The 19,038-nt window shown below is 48.4% G+C and overlaps 2 protein-coding genes across 3 annotated transcripts in view; one reads left to right on the top strand and one right to left on the bottom strand.

The window, feature by feature from the left end:
- EAF2 (ELL associated factor 2) overlaps positions 1–7,711 on the bottom strand; it is a 361,203-nt gene extending 353,492 nt beyond the window's left edge. For both annotated transcript variants that reach the window (XR_012717362.1, XM_075284723.1), the window contains exons 1-5: positions 7,536–7,711; positions 4,570–4,664; positions 1,186–1,322; positions 949–1,094; positions 165–386 (exon numbers count right to left, since the gene is read on the bottom strand). Coding sequence is in view for 1 of the 2 variants with exons in the window: in XM_075284723.1 (XP_075140824.1) it covers positions 165–386; positions 949–1,094; positions 1,186–1,322; positions 4,570–4,664; positions 7,536–7,638 (703 nt within the window). In the remaining variant the exon portion in view is untranslated. The remainder of the gene's footprint in view (positions 1–164; positions 387–948; positions 1,095–1,185; positions 1,323–4,569; positions 4,665–7,535) is intronic.
- Positions 7,712–8,099: 388 nt separating this feature from the next.
- IQCB1 (IQ motif containing B1) lies at positions 8,100–18,318 on the top strand. Its single transcript, XM_075284716.1, has 14 exons — positions 8,100–8,171; positions 9,928–10,040; positions 10,113–10,275; positions 10,790–10,919; positions 11,222–11,315; positions 11,970–12,069; positions 12,844–13,016; positions 15,782–15,891; positions 16,308–16,417; positions 16,715–16,857; positions 17,027–17,175; positions 17,257–17,388; positions 17,543–17,699; positions 17,784–18,318. Exons 2-14 carry the CDS (start codon positions 9,932–9,934, stop codon positions 18,014–18,016), a joined length of 1,803 nt encoding a protein of 600 aa, XP_075140817.1. The 5' UTR covers positions 8,100–8,171; positions 9,928–9,931; the 3' UTR covers positions 18,017–18,318.
- The last annotated feature ends 720 nt before the right edge of the window (positions 18,319–19,038 follow it).

The raw sequence follows: 19,038 nt of genomic DNA, 5'->3' as shown, positions 1-19,038 counted from the left end.
AATTAACTGGAACTCCCCTTTAAAGTCTGGAAATGAAGAAGGGGGTGAAGAATTGTCACTAAGAGGAAGGGCTCAGGACCATGTGACCTCTTCTGGCATTCATTCTATGGACCTGCATATTACATTTACATATGACCTCCATTAAAACGGTGGCTATTACATACTCAGGGTGCTCATCAGCTGCTTGCCGCCATCTTGAGGCTTGCTATTACCGCTCTCCATGCTGGACGAGGACTGCTGCAGCTGAGGGGCCGGGCGTGAAGATTTGTTCCCCTCATCCTCAGAATCGCTGGAGCTGTCATCACTGGAGGACGATGAACTCTTGGACTCTGATGAACTGTCTGAGCTGCTCATCTGGTCGATAACACTGGCCTCCGCCATCAGCTCTGCACAAACAGATGGAAAATAACACATGAGAAACAGTCCTGCTGCTGCTGCTGCGATGGCACCTGGGATCACACATGGCAGAGGCTCCAGGATCCTGCACGGCAGAGCAATTCTACACAAATACTCAATACTTTCATAGGAACACTGCAGGCACAAGAGAAGTTTTGGCTCAGCCTGATTCTGATAACTAGATCATGTGATGAGAGTCGGCCCCTAACCCCTCCTGATCTCACCGGTTACGTGCTATGGGGGAGGAGGCAGGAAGAGAAGCGATCGGGGGAGGGGGCGGCTGGTTCTGATCATTTCACCTGAGAGTTGTAACCAGGCCGGACCCCAGGTCCATGATGAAGAATCCCAAAGTAAATTGACATTCCCTGACAATCCTTTTATCCTATTCATCAGATGCTGGAGCCTCTGCAGGGGCCCTATAGGGGCCCTCTATTTTACATGTAACTTGAATAAATTTATCAAACCATAAACTTGATAAATTTACTGCAACTGAATGTGGAATCCTGCAAAATGTGAGTTAGTGCAGAAGGACAGCACACAGGGGCCGGGTACCTCGCTCTATGTCGTCCATTGGTGATGTGGGGGAGAGTTTCCCCAGAGGGGAGGAGGATTTGCCGCTGGTCGGGGTCTTGCTGGTGTTTCTCATCTGTTGCTGCTGCTGCTCAATGCGGGACTGGATCTTGCTGCTTCCTTCAGCTCTGCAATAAAAAACAATTGATAAGACAAAGACAGAACCAGTCAAACCAGTGCAGCCGCACTGCCAAACCATATAATCATGGGACGCTGTACCTGGTCTTCTTCACACTGATGTTACTGCTCAGCTTCTCCAGCCGGCACTCGCCCGTGTCATGGTTCACGATCAGGATACATTCCCGCAGGTATGTCCGCTTGGAGCCCTTAAATACTGTGACTGGAGCAGTGGATCCCTAAAAATCAGGGATCGGTGTCAACAATGTAACGGCCAAATATCATCTGCGCAGGGTAAGCAGAAACACACCCTGCAAGAGACCTGCAGTAAATGTGCACACACGGGGGCAGGGGGTGGGGGCGGAAAAAATTACTTTAGATTTTATCATTTGTAACATTAAGAGGCTCCAGATGATCTGATCTCAATAAGACGACACCATGTTATATATAATATATATTTAGAATTACCCCCCCAGCCCGAACCCTTTGTAGCACCAGCCTCGGCAGTAACGCTCGCACTGACACTTTAGCGATAACTTGCCGGATTTTGTGGCGCTCTTCTGTGCAGAATTCTTCCCCTTCGTCCACATTGAGGGGTTTAGAGCAGGAATTGCCCCTTTGACCCCTTCTATCCCCCACAGCTCCCAGCCTTCCACAAGCCATAACTTTTCTAGATTTCCATCCACAGAGCTGCAGGACGGCTTATTTTTTGCAGGGCAAACTGTACGGTATAATACACCGCAGTCCTAGTATAATACACCGCAGTCCTAGTACAATACACCGCAGTCCTAGTACAATACACCGCAGTCCTAGTACAATACACCGCAGTCCTAGTACAATACACCGCAGTCCTAGTACAATACACCGCAGTCCTAGTACAATACACCGCAGTCCTAGTACAATACACCGCAGTCCTAGTACAATACACCGCAGTCCTAGTACAATACACCGCAGTCCTAGTACAATACACCGCAGTCCTAGTACAATACACCGCAGTCCTAGTACAATACACCGCAGTCCTAGTACAATACACCGCAGTCCTAGTACAATACACCGCAGTCCTAGTACAATACACCGCAGTCCTAGTACAATACACCGCAGTCCTAGTACAATACACCGCAGTCCTAGTACAATACACCGCAGTCCTAGTACAATACACCGCAGTCCTAGTACAATACACCGCAGTCCTAGTACAATACACCGCAGTCCTAGTACAATACACCGCAGTCCTAGTACAATACACCGCAGTCCTAGTACAATACACCGCAGTCCTAGTACAATACACCGCAGTCCTAGTACAATACACCGCAGTCCTAGTACAATACACCGCAGTCCTAGTACAATACACCGCAGTCCTAGTACAATACACCGCAGTCCTAGTACAATACACCGCAGTCCTAGTACAATACACCGCAGTCCTAGTACAATACACCGCAGTCCTAGTACAATACACCGCAGTCCTAGTACAATACACCGCAGTCCTAGTACAATACACCGCAGTCCTAGTACAATACACCGCAGTCCTAGTACAATACACCGCAGTCCTAGTACAATACACCGCAGTCCTAGTACAATACACCGCAGTCCTAGTACAATACACCGCAGTCCTAGTACAATACACCGCAGTCCTAGTACAATACACCGCAGTCCTAGTACAATACACCGCAGTCCTAGTACAATACACCGCAGTCCTAGTACAATACACCGCAGTCCTAGTACAATACACCGCAGTCCTAGTACAATACACCGCAGTCCTAGTACAATACACCGCAGTCCTAGTACAATACACCGCAGTCCTAGTACAATACACCGCAGTCCTAGTACAATACACCGCAGTCCTAGTACAATACACCGCAGTCCTAGTACAATACACCGCAGTCCTAGTACAATACACCGCAGTCCTAGTACAATACACCGCAGTCCTAGTACAATACACCGCAGTCCTAGTACAATACACCGCAGTCCTAGTATAATACACCGCAGTCCTAGTATAATACACCGCAGTCCTAGTATAATACACCGCAGTCCTAGTATAATACACCGCAGTCCTAGTATAATACACCGCAGTCCTAGTATAATACACCGCAGTCCTAGTACAATACACCGCAGTCCTAGTACAATACACCGCAGTCCTAGTACAATACACCGCAGTCCTAGTACAATACACCGCAGTCCTAGTATAATACACCGCAGTCCTAGTATAATACACCGCAGTCCTAGTATAATACACCGCAGTCCTAGTATAATACACCGCAGTCCTAGTATAATACACCGCAGTCCTAGTATAATACACCGCAGTCCTAGTATAATACACTGCAGTCCTAGTACAATACACCGCAGTCCTAGTATAATACACCGCAGTCCTAGTATAATACACCGCAGTCCTAGTATAATACACCGCAGTCCTAGTATAATACACCGCAGTCCTAGTATAATACACCGCAGTCCTAGTATAATACACTGCAGTCCTAGTATAATACACCGCAGTCCTAGTATAATACACTGCAGTCCTACTATAATACACTGCAGCATGTTCAGAAATCCACGTCCCGGCTGCTCATTCATCATCTTCTGAGTCATTCAGAGCTGGTGCTGCTGCTTAACCAATGATAGGCGGATATTCTCCTCCAGGATTGTATCATTCGGGGTCTCCCGACCATCAGACTGCAAATCAGTATTTGCTTTACCTCGAATGTTCCACTTTTGACTCCTCAGGCCACAGAATCTTATACCAGAACTATTTTCAGCGAAAGTAAGGAAACCATTTGTGTTCTTTATGGTCAGCCGTGGTGTGCGCCATATCTGCATGGAGTCTACCTCATTATGGAATCGCGTCCACTGATCTTATCTGAGGCCTGGGGGGGGGTCTTTAGATTTTCTTAGGAGTTTTGTGACCTCCTGGGTGAGACCTTCATAGGCTCCTGGTGAGATTGTGGTGAGCAGGAGACTCCTGGGAAGGGTCAGCCATACTACAAGAGTTCTCCTTTGTGGATGTTGCAGATTTCAGTGACTGATACATTTCTGTATCCCGACATCTCACGCCGAGTTCCATCTGGTTCACCAAACACCTTCCATGTACATGAGGTTTAGAGCCAACAGATCTGGCCGGAGTCGTGACCAGATTGTGAACAAACGTGACAACTGCATTTGGTAAGTGGCAATTCCATTCTCACATAAGGCAAGGCCGGGCCGAACATTATATATTACAATTAGAGTTAGTTCTGTCTAATCGTAACAGAAGCTCAATGATCCGGAACATCAAGTGTGACAAAGAAAGAGAAGACCAAGGGGAAAATATGAGCATGCAACCAAATCATTAGTATAAAAGAGGAAACTGCAGCTCCTATGTACAATACAATACTATAATACTACAATACTACTGCTCCTATGTACAATACTATAATACTACTGCTCCTATGTACAATACTATACTATAATATTACAATATATTACAATACTATAATACAACCTCCAGTGTTCACCTACCTCTAGATTTGGGAGTGTGATGGTCACCTGCTCCCCTTTCCCTACCTCCAGGTCTCCCTCACAGGACGTATCGATGGACGCCGGCTTAAAATCATCTATTTAGAAGAGAAGAATAAAGCTGTAACCTGTTGATGAAGGCCGGTAGTATAACATGGATATCAGCCCCCCCCCCCCCCCAGATTACAGGACCTGCCCCCCCCCCTTCCTGCCACTAATCACACTTTGCTGATATCAGGGCTCAGGTTCTTTTCAGAAGGGATTTGTCGGCTCCTGGCGTCAGTTCTGGTGGCCGCCGGCCAATGTGCACAGGGATCGCTGGATAAACACCATACGGCCATGCCAGTGAGGGAGATGGTGGGACACAGACCCCTGGCACAGACCCCGCTCCTGTAGGACTATAGCAGGAACATCTCAATGACGTCTCACTCCAGAAGCCTCAGCGTTCCGGCTGTTCTGACACTACAACTCCCCGCTGCTGGTGTCACTTGTATGGAAGTTTTGAGAACACTAAGAGTAGTAAGACAACAGCCGGAGCGCTGAGGAGACACCGGAACCTGATACAGAAGGGGCCACAGTATGAATGGTCTGCACAATGGGGGCCCCCAGCCCGTCAGGAGGGGGATGGTACTGCACTGAGCTCCCATCATGCACTGCTCCCTAGAAATACATCAGATAATCATTTATTCTCTACTTCTCTGGGATTTCAAGAGCTTCACAGCTGAACTTTTTTTTTTTTTTAAATCTTTAATTATCTTAAACTAAGCCCTGACCCTGGAGCGGAGAGTGCGTTACAGTGTGTAAGTGCAGGACAACGGGGGAAAAGCCATCACAGCAGGAGCGAGATCTGTGCTGCACCTATATGATGTGTGTATATAGATAGATATATGATTATATATACACACTGCTGAGTACTATATATATTATATACACACAGTACCAGTCCTGCATCTGTAGCAGCCCCCCAGCTGTGCACAGTCTCAGGCCAGGAGCTCGGTCTGTGCTGCCTCTATATGATGTGTATATACATATACACACAAGTTGTCAGACACACTGTAGCAGCCCCCCAGCTGTGCACAGTCTCAGGCCAGGAGCTCGGTCTGTGCTGCCTCTATATGATGTGTATATACATATACACACAAGTTGTCAGACACACTGTAGCAGCCCCCCAGCTGTGCACAGTCTCAGGTCAGGAGCTCGGTCTGTGCTGCCTCTATATGATGTGTATATACATATACACACAAGTTGTCAGACACACTGTAGCAGCCCCCCAGCTGTGCACAGTCTCAGGTCAGGAGCTCGGCCTGCGCTGCACCTATATGATGTGTATATACATATATACACTAGTTGTCGGACACACTGTAGCAGCCCCCCAGCTGTGCACAGTCTCAGGTCAGGAGCTCGGCTTGTGCTGCACCTGTATGATGTGTATATACATATATACACTAGTTGTCGGACACACTGTAGCAGCCCCCCAGCTGTGCACAGTCTCAGGTCAGGAGCTCGGTCTGTGCTGCCTCTATATGATGTGTATATACATATATACACTAGTTGTCGGACACACTGTAGCAGCCCCCCAGCTGTGCACAGTCTCAGGTCAGGAGCTCGGCCTGCGCTGCACCTATATGATGTGTATATACATATATACACTAGTTGTCGGACACACTGTAGCAGCCCCCCAGCTGTGCACAGTCTCAGGTCAGGAGCTCGGTCTGCGCTGCACCTATATGATGTGTATATACATATATACACTAGTTGTCAGACACACTGTAGAAGCCCCCCCAGCTGTGCACAGTCTCAGGTCAGGAGCTCGGCCTGCATTGCACCTATATGATGTGTATATACATATATACACTAGTTGTCGGACACACTGTAGCAGCCCCCCAGCTGTGCACAGTCTCAGGTCAGGAGCTCGGCTTGTGCTGCACCTGTATGATGTGTATATACATATATACACTAGTTGTCGGACACACTGTAGCAGCCCCCCAGCTGTGCACAGTCTCAGGTCAGGAGCTCGGCTTGTGCTGCACCTGTATGATGTGTATATACATATATACACTAGTTGTCGGACACACTGTAGCAGCCCCCCAGCTGTGCACAGTCTCAGGTCAGGAGCTCGGCTTGTGCTGCACCTGTATGATGTGTATATACATATATACACTAGTTGTCGGACACACTGTAGCAGCCCCCCAGCTGTGCACAGTCTCAGGTCAGGAGCTCGGCTTGTGCTGCACCTGTATGATGTGTATATACATATATACACTAGTTGTCGGACACACTGTAGCAGCCCCCCAGCTGTGCACAGTCTCAGGTCAGGAGCTCGGCCTGCGCTGCACCTATATGATGTGTATATACATATATACACTAGTTGTCAGACACACTGTAGCAGCCCCCCAGCTGTGCACAGTCTCAGGTCAGGCGCGGTGCTCGGAGCTATTTTGGGGGCTGTCAGTGACTTATTTAGTATCAGTCGGTGACAGCAGCTGTTTCCTGGCTGCGGAGTTCCTCACGCTCAGTTGCAGGTTTTAGGCCACAAGCGCAGCGCCCAGATGTTCTCCGCAGACGACGGCCTCTGATCGCAGCTCCTGAGGAAACGTACATGGCCGCCGTCCGGCCCCACAAATAATACAACGCCCTGTGATTGTTTTCTCGCCTTCCTGTCACGTTGTCGGGATCTCTGCTGTTGTCAGAGGAGAGAAATTTACTTGTGACCCTCCCCCGCTCACTCAGATGAGGGTCGATGACATCACACACTATGACATCATCACAGCGGTCACTGCGCCCAATCACAGAGCGCGGTCACACGGCGCAATCATGGAGTTTGTAACACATTAACTCTTTGAAGCCCAGTACAATTTAGCGTAAGTGAGTGCCACCCTATAGATGACACGACTCCCCTCCCCCAGCCAGTGACAACTCTCTCAGCCTCCCCCTCCCCCACAGCCGTTACCAGACGTCACCGGCCTCACATCGGATAGTGTGGAATCCGCACCGCGGCTGCTTCTCGAAACTTTCCCCCAACTTCAGCACTCGCTCCTTGGTGTCAAACAGAGAACAGGCGGAACCATTCATCCCTGCGGCCAAGCAGCGCCGCCAGCTCCGACCATCTGCCCTCAGCCAGCCGGCTACACCGCACGCCAGCCACCGGGGGCGGGGCCTCACACCACAGCGGACACTCATTGGTCCCTCAGGAGAGTAGGACTCGCTGATTGGCTATAATTGCATGACGTCACGCCGTTAACCCACCTCTCTGTCACTAGCCCGGTTTCGTTACAGTCTATAGAGAATACACTGCGTACACCTCACGCTATATTTATGTCTTCAGCACAGCCGCCATTTTTCCGACTATCTTGTACTCAGCGCTATTGCTTGGTACTCCGACAAAATGGTGGCTGTCCGTGTAAAAAGAGATAAACTACCGCCCTCTAGGGCCCCAGTGCCGCTGACTGGATGCCGTACCCAGCGGTGACGGAGGGGCTTCATCTCCCAGGATGCAGCGCGGCTGAGGCCTGGCACAAATAAAAGCCCTGGGTAGTATCTGGTTGCTAGGCGACGTGAAGGCTTCTGGGCGGCTTGGCATTTAAAGAGCCGGTGCCTGATCCCCGGTGAGCGGAGAGACTGTCCCGTGAGTGCTGTGCCCGGAGGGTGGGGGGCGAGGGCTGAGGGGCTTCAGGCAGGACCCTTACGGTGTTTTATGTGAGTGATATCAATGTGTAAGGGGCTGTGCACACGATGGCGGTTTGGTGCAGGTTTTGTGGTGTATTCCACACTGAGAACAATGGCAGTCTGCTGTATGAATGGAGGGAGAGCTGACCCGTCATGTGGCCGAAACCCCAGCGCGTTCTCTATTCTGTACATGTGACGTCACTGACCCCAATACCTGAGGGCTGAAGGTTTGTTACAATGTATCGGTGCAGGTAAAATGTATCTGCCTGAGATCCAGAGGATTATTCACATGGGAAGTCAATGTAATGACCGGTCAGATGTCGGGGGACTCGGGGTTCTCATAATTCAGATGTAAAGGATGTTTATTATATGGGGGCAAATGGCGATCTTAAAGATGGTGGAGAATGAAAATGCAATGGGGGGAGGGGGTGGGACGCTTCTCTAGGAATGAGGCGTCTGACGGTGAGGAATGAGGCGTCTGATGGTGAGGTGGTGGCGAGGAATGAGGCGTCTGACGGTGAGGTGGCGGCGAGGAATGAGGCGTCTGACGGTGAGGTGGCGGCGAGGAATGAGGTGGCGGCGAGGAATGAGACGTCTGACGGTGAGGTGGTGGCGAGGAATGAGATGTCTGACGGTGAGGTGGTGGCGTGGAATGAGGCGTCTGACGGTGAGGTGGTGGCGAGGAATGAGACGTCTGACGGTGAGGTGGTGGCGAGGAATGAGGCGTCTGACGGTGAGGTGGTGGTGAGGAATGAGGCGTCTGACGGTGAGGTGGCGGCGAGGAATGAGGCGTCTGACGGTGAGGTGGTGGTGAGGAATGAGGCGTCTGATGGTGAGGTGGTGGCGAGGAATGAGACGTCTGACGGTGAGGTGGTGGCGAGGAATGAGGCGTCTGATGGTGAGGTGGTGGCGAGGAATGAGACGTCTGACGGTGAGGTGGTGGCGAGGAATGAGGCGTCTGACGGTGAGGTGGTGGTGAGGAATGAGGCGTCTGATGGTGAGGTGGTGGCGAGGAATGAGGCGTCTGATGGTGAGGTGGTGGCGAGGAATGAGGCGTCTGATGGTGAGGTGGCGGCGAGGAATGAGGCGTCTGACGGTGAGGTGGTGGCGAGGAATGAGGCGTCTGACGGTGAGGTGGTGGCGAGGAATGAGGCGTCTGATGGTGAGGTGGTGGCGAGGAATGAGGCGTCTGATGGTGAGGTGGTGGCGAGGAATGAGGCGTCTGATGGTGAGGTGGTGGCGAGGAATGAGGCGTCTGATGGTGAGGTGGTGGCGAGGAATGAGGCGTCTGACGGTGAGGTGGTGGCAAGGAATGAGGCGTCTGACGGTGAGGTGGTGGCGAGGAATGAGGCGTCTGACGGTGAGGTGGCGGCGAGGAATGAGGCGTCTGACGGTGAGGTGGCGGCGAGGAATGAGGCGTCTGACGGTGAGGTGGCGGCGAGGAATGAGGCGTCTGACGGTGAGGTGGCGGCGAGGAATGAGGCGTCTGACGGTGAGGTGGCGGCGAGGAATGAGGCGTCTGACGGTGAGGTGGCGGCGAGGAATGAGGCGTCTGACGGTGAGGTGGTGGCGAGGAATGAGGCGTCTGATGGTGAGGTGGTGGCGAGGAATGAGGCGTCTGATGGTGAGGTGGTGTGGGGCTGAGGTTCAGTAAAATAGTGATCTGACTCTCGCTTTATTTGCACTGTTTCGCAGGACCATGAGCGTGAGCACGGCGCACAGTGTTGACCGCCGGATCCTGGAACTGGCATCTAAGCTGGCAGAGAGCAGCAATGGGTCAGACCCAGTCCTGCTGTTACACCTGCGAGGTAAGCTGTGAGCACCAGGACCCCCCACCATTAGTCACCGGGACTGCTCTCACCATCATTGTCCTTCTCTAGAGATACTGACGAGTGCAGCCCCGGGCGGTAAAGAACTGCAGAGGCTGAAGGAGGAGGCCTACAGCTATGGCCTGGTCCAGTATTGTGTCCTGGTGCTCAAGCACGATTACAGCCGGGTGGAAGGAGGGTGGAGGACGGGCGCTGCTCTGGCGGATGTGCTCAGGTAATGGCGGGCGGGATGGACCTGCATTACATGTTTTATCATCTATTGTCTGTGGAAACCCAAACTTATGTCCCTCCCTTCTGCTAAATCCGTGGCAGATCCAGCCAGGCTTCTCTTAGGCCTTATTCACACCACCGTGCAGGTTTTGATGGCTCTAACAGTCATTTTGCATCGGCCTCGTTCCATTTTTCTGGTTTAGTAGGCGGCGTCATCCATATTGCACAACTTTTTAATGGTCCATTTGAGAAAAAAAAATTTTCAGTTGTTTTTGAGCCGACCACAGATTATTTGTAACCGCCGCAGCTCAGACACAGATCCGTAGTCATTTATTAAAAACGGATCCATTGGTTTCTATTGAGCCTGTCTAAATGGACAAAGAGAATTATCTTATTTTTTTTGTTCTCCCCTCCCCCCCATCAAAAATCCACCAATTCACTTTTGTGTTACTAAGACCTTAATTAGTTTCTGCAATGTAACCGATTGTAATTAACCCTTTCACTTTATCCTCTCCTAGTAAGTGCTGTGTTGGTTTGGATCCCAAGAGCGATGCTGAGGATTTTTACTCTAAGTTGCTGCCGTCTGCTGCCCTGAACATATTAGTTTTGGGAAGACGGGTCCAGGCGAGATACGTGCGCTCAGTCAGGGTGCGTGTCACATGGATGATGAGACTTGCAACACACTGTCTTATCTATCTATCTATCTGTCTGTCTATCTATCTATCTATCTATCTATCATATACACACAGTGAGCCCACGGACTGTACAGGGTGTATACAGTTTGTCCCCAGCTTTGGGCTGCAGTGACATGTCCTCCATAGTGTCTTAATGGCCCACTGCAGCCACATGATCTGACATCATGATCCCACATCTGAGCAGTGACCACACCAGTGAGATTTTACTTTGGATCATTCAGGTTTGTAAGTAATTCTCTGCAATTTCCTTGTAAGGATGAAGAGGGTGCAGAGCTGCTTCGCTGTTTCAGACTAGCCATGGAGTCTCTTTGTTGGTTGTTTAGTGGCCACATACAGCTGGCGGAGCTTGGTAAGTGACACAGGGGAAAATGTATACAAATGTCACATTGGAGACTCTCAGAAACCAGTGACGGGGTGTCGGGGCCTCGCTGCAGATCTGCCAAACTACTAACCCTGACCTGTTACTGTAATGTAAAGCTGGAGTTGGTGTTGCTCTCTATATGCCGATCGCTGCTCCACCCAAAACTGAATTTGACTCCATTTCTGACACCATTTTCCTGACTCTGCTGACAATGGGTTATAATTGGTAATAATTGCTGTGTGGCATTATTCTGTTGTATAAGTGGTGCAGTATTTGGTGATTGCAAAAAAAATTGTGCTGATTTCCATCTGCTCTCACTATTTGGTAGAAACGTATGTGTGGGGACACTGAGGCCCTTCTCATATACGACCATTGTTACAGAACTGGTGTAGATTATAGCTCTGAGATGTCAGCCCTGTACAGTAAGGAGCATTCCGTTTCCTTTTTGCATTTTGGGGGGGTGTCAGCTTTGTACGTCTCGTATTTCTTTGACTTGTCAAGCCTTGTTCTATAACAATAGATTCTCCTCTGTTTTGCTGCATTTGTCCTTATTTTGACACAAAGTATCTGACTCTTCATCACCTCTGACTGACAATGTGAGGGGCTTCTGGTCATGTGTCAATGTCTTGGCTTTATCTGCAGTTCTCAGACAGGAGCATTTCCTACAGTTACTGATGACCGATGACGTGGAGAGCGGTGCGGCTGTCATGTCTGTACTGCAGGCCATCCTGCGTGCCAACAGGTAGGGCACTCAATACCAATGGATGTGAGGACCGAAAACCAGGTTCAAGATATAAAGTGATTTCCTATCATTCTGCATCACTAAAATAAACCCCCCAAAAAATATCTGCTGACACTGCGCAGGGGATCTGCCAATACAAAGAATAGAGATCAGGCAAAAGAGACAGCAGTTATATCACATTGGCAGGTGTGTGCGTGTGGTTTTCGGGTGGATAGACCGCAGGGAGACAATGTATAGTATTAAAGGGGTTACTTTACCAAACACCCATATCTGTCCACAGAGTAGGTGACTGTACCAGATCAGTGGTTGTGTGACCACGGGGGCGAGGTCTAGGGCTCTAGTCTAGCTCACACAATGGCCATGCTCGCCTGCTGTGATGTTGTTATCTCCATGAGACTACAGAGTACTGTTACTTTACCTGTCCCATGGATGTAGCACATTGCACATGTCTGGCTGCTGCTCTATGGATGTAGATACACAGGAACTTGGTGTGGGTTTCAGCAGTCAGACCCGTATCCCCCTACCTACTAGGGTGCATTCTGGGTAATAGAGCAGCTGCATCCTATAGCTGCATCATGGCCATGGCCCCTATTGCTTCACACCTCACCATCCTTCTTACTGTGAAAGTTGGAGGACAACTAGGAATCCCATTGGTTTTTAGAGTCACCGCTGCTGCTGCGGGTATTGACCCCAAATCTCATTCTCTGTAGAACTTGTATATGTAGCAGAAGCCTGAGTGTGTGACCTGCAGTCTGTGTCACTTGTTACTTGCAGCACCGTCCTGCATCACATTCCAGAGGAGACTCTGCATCCAATCCTGGACGAACTGGTCTACAAGCTTTCTGCCTCTTCTAATCCAGTCACTGGCCGTTCAGCAACTCTGTCACTGCTTCATATGGTGGAGTCCAATCCTCAGATTGTGCAGACCGTGTGCGCGCGATATAAAGGTACATTTGGAGAGTGTATTGCCTTATTGGGCTCGTTGCAGAATGTTATATGGCAATCTGAATCTGCCATTACCATGTCCCACCGTCTCAGCCCCTGTATGTATAATGGTATCCTGTCCCTCCTTGCTATTCCTACTACTCTATGTCCTAAGTGCCAATGATAGAGCTGGTTTGTATCCTGCAGATCATCTCATAACTGTGCTGGGTTGCAACAATGAAGTCAAAGGTTCAGGTTGTTCCTTGAGTTTACCTCTCCGTTCAGCCTACATTGTCTGTAATACAAGCTTCACCTAGGTCCCTGATGGCTGTCCTATGATACTTGTGTCATTGGTGATATCCTGAGGACAACTCTCCTGCTGAGGGCGCACGTCTCTCCTGCTACATAGAGTGCTGTGCAAATGATGGCATTCTTTCCTCTGATAGAGAAGTTCAGTAAAGGGTTTTTTTGGGGCGCTAGGCTGTGAAATCAGAACTAAATGTACTGCAGATTTGCACCCAGATAACAGGGAACGGTGTCCCACCTTTGTCCTGTCAGCGGTAGACGCCTGTAGCAAGGTCTCTTCCAGGGGATAGGAGAGTCATCTTAGGGGTTTGTACTCCTTACACCATCTGACTCCCCCGTCAGAGACTGTTAACGCTCCCAAGATGTCACTGGTCTTGAAGTGTCTGAAATGCCTTTAATGGCAATGGAAGATTTAGCAAATGCAATTCAGCCACGAGTCTCAGCCTTAATGTTTGTCCTTTATTCATAAATACAAGACATATATTAAAGAGAGAACTTTTTATTAGCTACAAATTTCATAAAGTGATGTATTTTTCTAGCAGTGACCCCCCCCCCCCCCTCCAGTTATGATAATATATTGCCCCCCCGAGCTGCGATTCCTGTAGGCTTTCCTGTTATATACAGTGAGTGCTGCTCATCCCCTCCAGGTACAGTATATCCACCGCTGTTCTCCTCTGGTTGCTGCCGCCGCTCATGTCCTGATGTAACTGACTGTAAATTATTTATGTACAAATGAGCGAATTGTACAAGGAGGTTTCTGGTCAGCAGTTCGGTGCCCAGAGGTTTCTTATGTCTTAGCAGAAGTTTCTGTGCTTCAGATTCAGGCTCTGTGTGTTCTTAGCTCGTTCTTAGTCATTATCTGGGGACTGCAGAGAAATGTAGTCAGGTCTGAGGAAGGACAATCCGCCATTACTTAGGGCTGGGCTGCTACATACAGGCCTGAGCTGTAAATGAAGGATCTACTGTATATATCTACCAAACCTGTAATATACTGACACTAACTGTTTACAACAACTATGAGAATAATGAGCGCAGCTCTGGAGTATAATACAGGATAAGTAATGTAATGTATGTACACAGTGACTGTACCAGCAGAATAGTGAGTGCAGCTCTGGGGTATAATACAGGATAAGTAATGTAATGTATGTACACAGTGACTGCACCAGCAGAATAGTGAGCACAGCTCTGGAGTATAATACAGGATAAGTAATGTAATGTATGTACACAGTGACTGTACCAGCAGAATAGTGAGCGCAGCTCTGGAGTATAATACAGGATAAGTAATGTAATGTATGTACACAGTGACTGCACCAGCAGAATAGTGAGCGCAGCTCTGGAGTATAATACAGGATAAGTAATGTAATGTATGTACACAGTGACTGCACCAGCAGAATAGTGAGCGCAGCTCTGGAGTATAATACAGGATAAGTAATGTAATGTATGTACCAGCAGAATAGTGAGCGCAGCTCTGGAGTATAATACAGGATAAGTAATGTAATGTATGTACACAGTGACTGCACCAGCAGAATAGTGAGCGCAGCTCTGGAGTATAATACAGGATAAGTAATGTAATGTATGTACCAGCAGAATAGTGAGCGCAGCTCTGGAGTATAATACAGGATAAGTAATGTAATGTATGTACACAGTGACTGTACCAGCAGAATAGTGAGCGACAGCTCTGGAGTATAATACAGGATAAGTAATGTAATATATGTACACAGTGACTGTACCAGCAGAATAGTGAGCGCAGCTCTGGGGTATAATACAGGATAAGTAATGTAATGTATGTACACAGTGACTGTACCGGCAGAATAGTGAGCGACAGCTCTGGAGTATAATACAGGATAAGTAATGTAATGTATGTACACAGTGACTGCACCAGCAGAATAGTGAGCGCAGCTCTGGGGTATAATACAGGATAAGTAATGTAATGTATGTACACAGTGACTGCACCAGCAGAATAGTGAGCGCAGCTCTGGAGTATAATACAGGATAAGTAATGTAATGTATGTACACAGTGACTGTACCAGCAGAATAGTGAGCGCAGCTCTGGAGTATAATACAGGATAAGTAATGTAATGTATGTACACAGTGACTGCACCAGCAGAATAGTGAGCGCAGCTCTGGGGTATAATACAGGATAAGTAATGTAATGTATGTACACAGTGACTGCACCAGCAGAATAGTGAGCGCAGCTCTGGAGTATAATACAGGATAAGTAATGTAATGTATGTACACAGTGACTGTACCAGCAGAATAGTGAGCGCAGCTCTGGAGTATAATAGAGGATATTCAGGGATAACATTACCATCTTGGCTTCTTGCATATTCGTACTATGTATAATCTGTAGTCTGAGGTTGACCAGTAATAGATGTATATTTGTCAGCTGTTATATTTTTTTCCTCTTATGACTTCACCAGCTCCTAGTAACATATAACCGGGTCTCATTCGTCTCACGCACCTCACATGTATTTATCCGCAGGGCTCAGGTCTCTGTTGAGCAAGCAATGGACTGGGAAAGGCTTTGGCCGTGAGCTCGGCCGCCTCTTGGATATTCTCTATTCCAGTATTTATCAGCAGGAGGAGTTGCAGGTAAAATAAGACTTAGATTGTTCTTATTGCTCTGATGGAGACTATCGCTGTATGACCTGGCGGGCTGGGAATATTGGGGCAGCTCAAGAGCCTCGGGGTGCTTGGACTATATCCTCTGTAAAGAGCAGCTCGGGGGTCTTTCCATTTAACTCTTGAGCTGTGCTTTTCTCCATCCCATATTGTCCAGGAGATGATGCAATTGTTAATACTTGGATTGGTTAATATCAGCATAAAATTATGTATTCAGCGGTTTCCAAAGTTCCTTCAGTACCTTGTATAAGATCGTTGTCTTTGCAATTTCCGAAGACTCCCAGTAAAATATTGGGCAGCACCTGTCACCCTGAGAAATCGCCCCCTGACTTTCTATCTTTGTATGAGTTTTCAGTTCCTGAATTTCTATTTGCATCTGTTTGCAGAGACTGCACCGCGCTGCACGCACCATACAGGCCATGTGGAGGGGATTCCAGATACGGAAGAGGATGAGGAGGTTACCTGGGGCTGTGACGTCTTTACAGAGGAGCTTTAGGTACAAGCAATAACCGTGATATTCTGCATTATGTGCTATGTCTGCGGCCGTCATACCTCCTGCCATCTTACATCAAATATGTATTTCTTTTATACCTTACAATATGAGATTCATTGCTTTCATGTAAACGGCCTCCACCAGGCGCAGCAGTGGGGTACACTGGGGTAATGGGATATGATATACTATATCCAGATTGTTCTCACTATAGCGTTGGTGATGCCTGTGACATAATGAGCGTTCAGTACAGAAGTAAAGTCAAAACTGTCTGAAATTTAAAGTTTGCTCCTGAAAATCTAGAGCAAAACGTGAACAAGAGATGAAACAGATGAAGAGACAGAGAGATGAAGAGTTGCTGAGGGAGCGTCTGAAGCTGCAGAGACTCCGCGCCATGAGGGAGTTCAGAGAGAAGCAGCTGACTCTTCTGGAGATCGTCCATGCAGGTAACGGTGGAGACTGAGGGCAGGGAAGGGTTAATGAACCAAGCATTCATAGGGTGCCAGCACCCCATCATGTATTAGAATGCAGGGATGTCTCAGAATAGTCTAATTTATGGATTGGGGGGACCACAAAGGCCTAAGTGATCATCTCCTCTAATGTGATTGCCTACAGGACAAATGGACAAACACATCCGGGAAACCCAGGAGAGGTCGGCACTGATAATCCAGAGACACTGGAGAGGGCACAGGGACCGCAGACAGTTCCTGCTGCAGAAGCAAATCCTCCGCCAGTACAAGGCTGCAGTCGCCATCCAGAGGGCGGTGAGTCCGGCTGTCAGAGCTGTGCGTCACCCTGCCAGGCCCTGACATATTGTCATCGTTCTGCTTCTCTTTATTCAACAGGCATTGAGGTTTTTAAAGAAACGGAGAAGGGTCCGGGAATCGCTGTCTCCCTGGAAAAAACATAAAGATCTTACAGATGAGGAGCGACTGAGACTTCAGCAGAAAGTGGATACTCGGCTCCAGCTCCACCCGGTCAGACTGTCAGGTTTCTATTGACCTCCTACATATTACCTATAGTAAATGATCCACTGATTAGATGCATAATCCTCCTGTCACTAGTGCATGGTTATCAGGGTTATGTCAGTGCTGTAGTCAGTGGGGTAACGATGGCTGTTATTTCTCTCAGGCCCAGCAGATGTCACTAGAGCAGAGCCAGCAGCTACATGAGAAGGTGCAGGATCGGCTGGGATATTTCCTACTGGGCAGAAAGCAGCAGCAACGAGCCGAGCAATGCAGGGAGGCTTTGCTTGCCCAGATCAACACTGACATCAGTATGCTCATGGGTAAGTACGTATGTGAATGCTTTCTAGTCCAGCAGCCACTCACAGGATTTCTTCTCACATCTGAATATTACCTTTACTTTCTAGGTGCCCCAAGCCTGAAAGATGCAACCGAGAAGGATGTGGACTTCTTTACAAGCAGGTCAGTTCCAGTCGCACTTAAAGCCAAGCAGTGTCACAGCACAATGCTGAAACGTAGCCGCTGGCCCTGGTGGAAAAAGCTGAGCGATGAGTTTGTGGAGGAAGATAATACTTGTCTGGGTGACATCCCCGACCTGGAGCATGGCATCATATTCATTGCTGGAAGCAAGCAACCATAACTTACCCAGAAGACCACAACCGCTGACCCCGCCATGTCGTACAGCCGTGCAGATTACTGATCTCTAAACCCAATTACTGGCTATGAAATGGTTAAGTGCGCTTTGTCTGCGAAGATGTTCACCATGTCCTCTCACCGTCACTCGTTGCCCCCCATTAATGTGTAATATTTGTTTCCCCTGAGCACTAAGTCACTTATTCCAGAGGTGTCACCACACGAGACCATAGGCCGACTTGTAGATATTGGATGTACATTTGTCCATCTTGTAATTACCGCCTCGTAATTTTCTAATATTTATTTTTTTCCACTAGTAATAAACCGTCTATTCTTACAGATCAATGACCACATGGAAATGGCTGCAATTATTCAGGAACCCCTCCCTGGTGACTACGCGCCATGTAGTCAGTCTGCACAGCCCGTGTCTCTTCTGATCTGTGGGATTGGAATATTGTAGCTGCTCGTGACGCTTATCTTTCTGCCACATTTTCCCCCTCTTGAAGTTTGATTTTTACCCCTAATCCAAAAGCCTGTCCCATAAATATAACCTCATAGAAGTCGCACATGACTCCGGAGGTGTGAGTACATGATGGAGGCTTCCCCTTTACTACACCCCTGACCTCATGTTCATCCTCTGTCTATGGTGTAGCGGATTTTAGTGGATCTTGTGTTAACTTTACCCCTTCAAAGAGGTTGTGAAAACTTTACAACAGCTGCAAATAGCATAAGATACTAGAATAAGATAAGATAATCCTGTAATAGTCCCACAGTGCGGATACTCAGCATGTTACAGCAGCCTAGTAATACAGATACAGGATAAAATAACTCTACCATAAAATAAGATAATACACAGGAATATATTACAGGACACCCAGACTGAGAAGAGAAGATATATGAGGAGTCCAGAGCAGCTAAGGAACAGAAGAAGAAAGAAGGAAGACTTCATCGTCATAATCATTAGTTCTCTGTGCGGAGTGTCTGCGCTGGGTCTGATGTAGATTATACAGCCTGCTCGCGGTTGGAAGG

Source organism: Leptodactylus fuscus, chromosome 8 (assembly GCF_031893055.1).
Source record: "Leptodactylus fuscus isolate aLepFus1 chromosome 8, aLepFus1.hap2, whole genome shotgun sequence".
In the NCBI taxonomy this organism is placed as follows: domain Eukaryota; kingdom Metazoa; phylum Chordata; class Amphibia; order Anura; family Leptodactylidae; genus Leptodactylus; species Leptodactylus fuscus.
The sequence above is the reverse complement of the archived record's forward strand: the minus strand, read 5'-3'. Positions and strand labels throughout refer to the sequence as shown.

What these genes read in the sequence shown, in the direction of transcription:
- IQCB1 (XM_075284716.1), top strand. Translation starts at nt 9,932, where the DNA reads ATGAGCGTGAGCACGGCGCACAGTGTTGACCGCCGGATCCTGGAACTG. An exon ending in GCTCTGGCGGATGTGCTCAG is followed by an intron (nt 10,276 to 10,789) that starts GTAATGGCGGGC and finishes ATCCTCTCCTAG; the next exon opens with TAAGTGCTGTGTTGGTTTGG. An exon ending in CATACAGCTGGCGGAGCTTG is followed by an intron (nt 11,316 to 11,969) that starts GTAAGTGACACA and finishes CTTTATCTGCAG; the next exon opens with TTCTCAGACAGGAGCATTTC.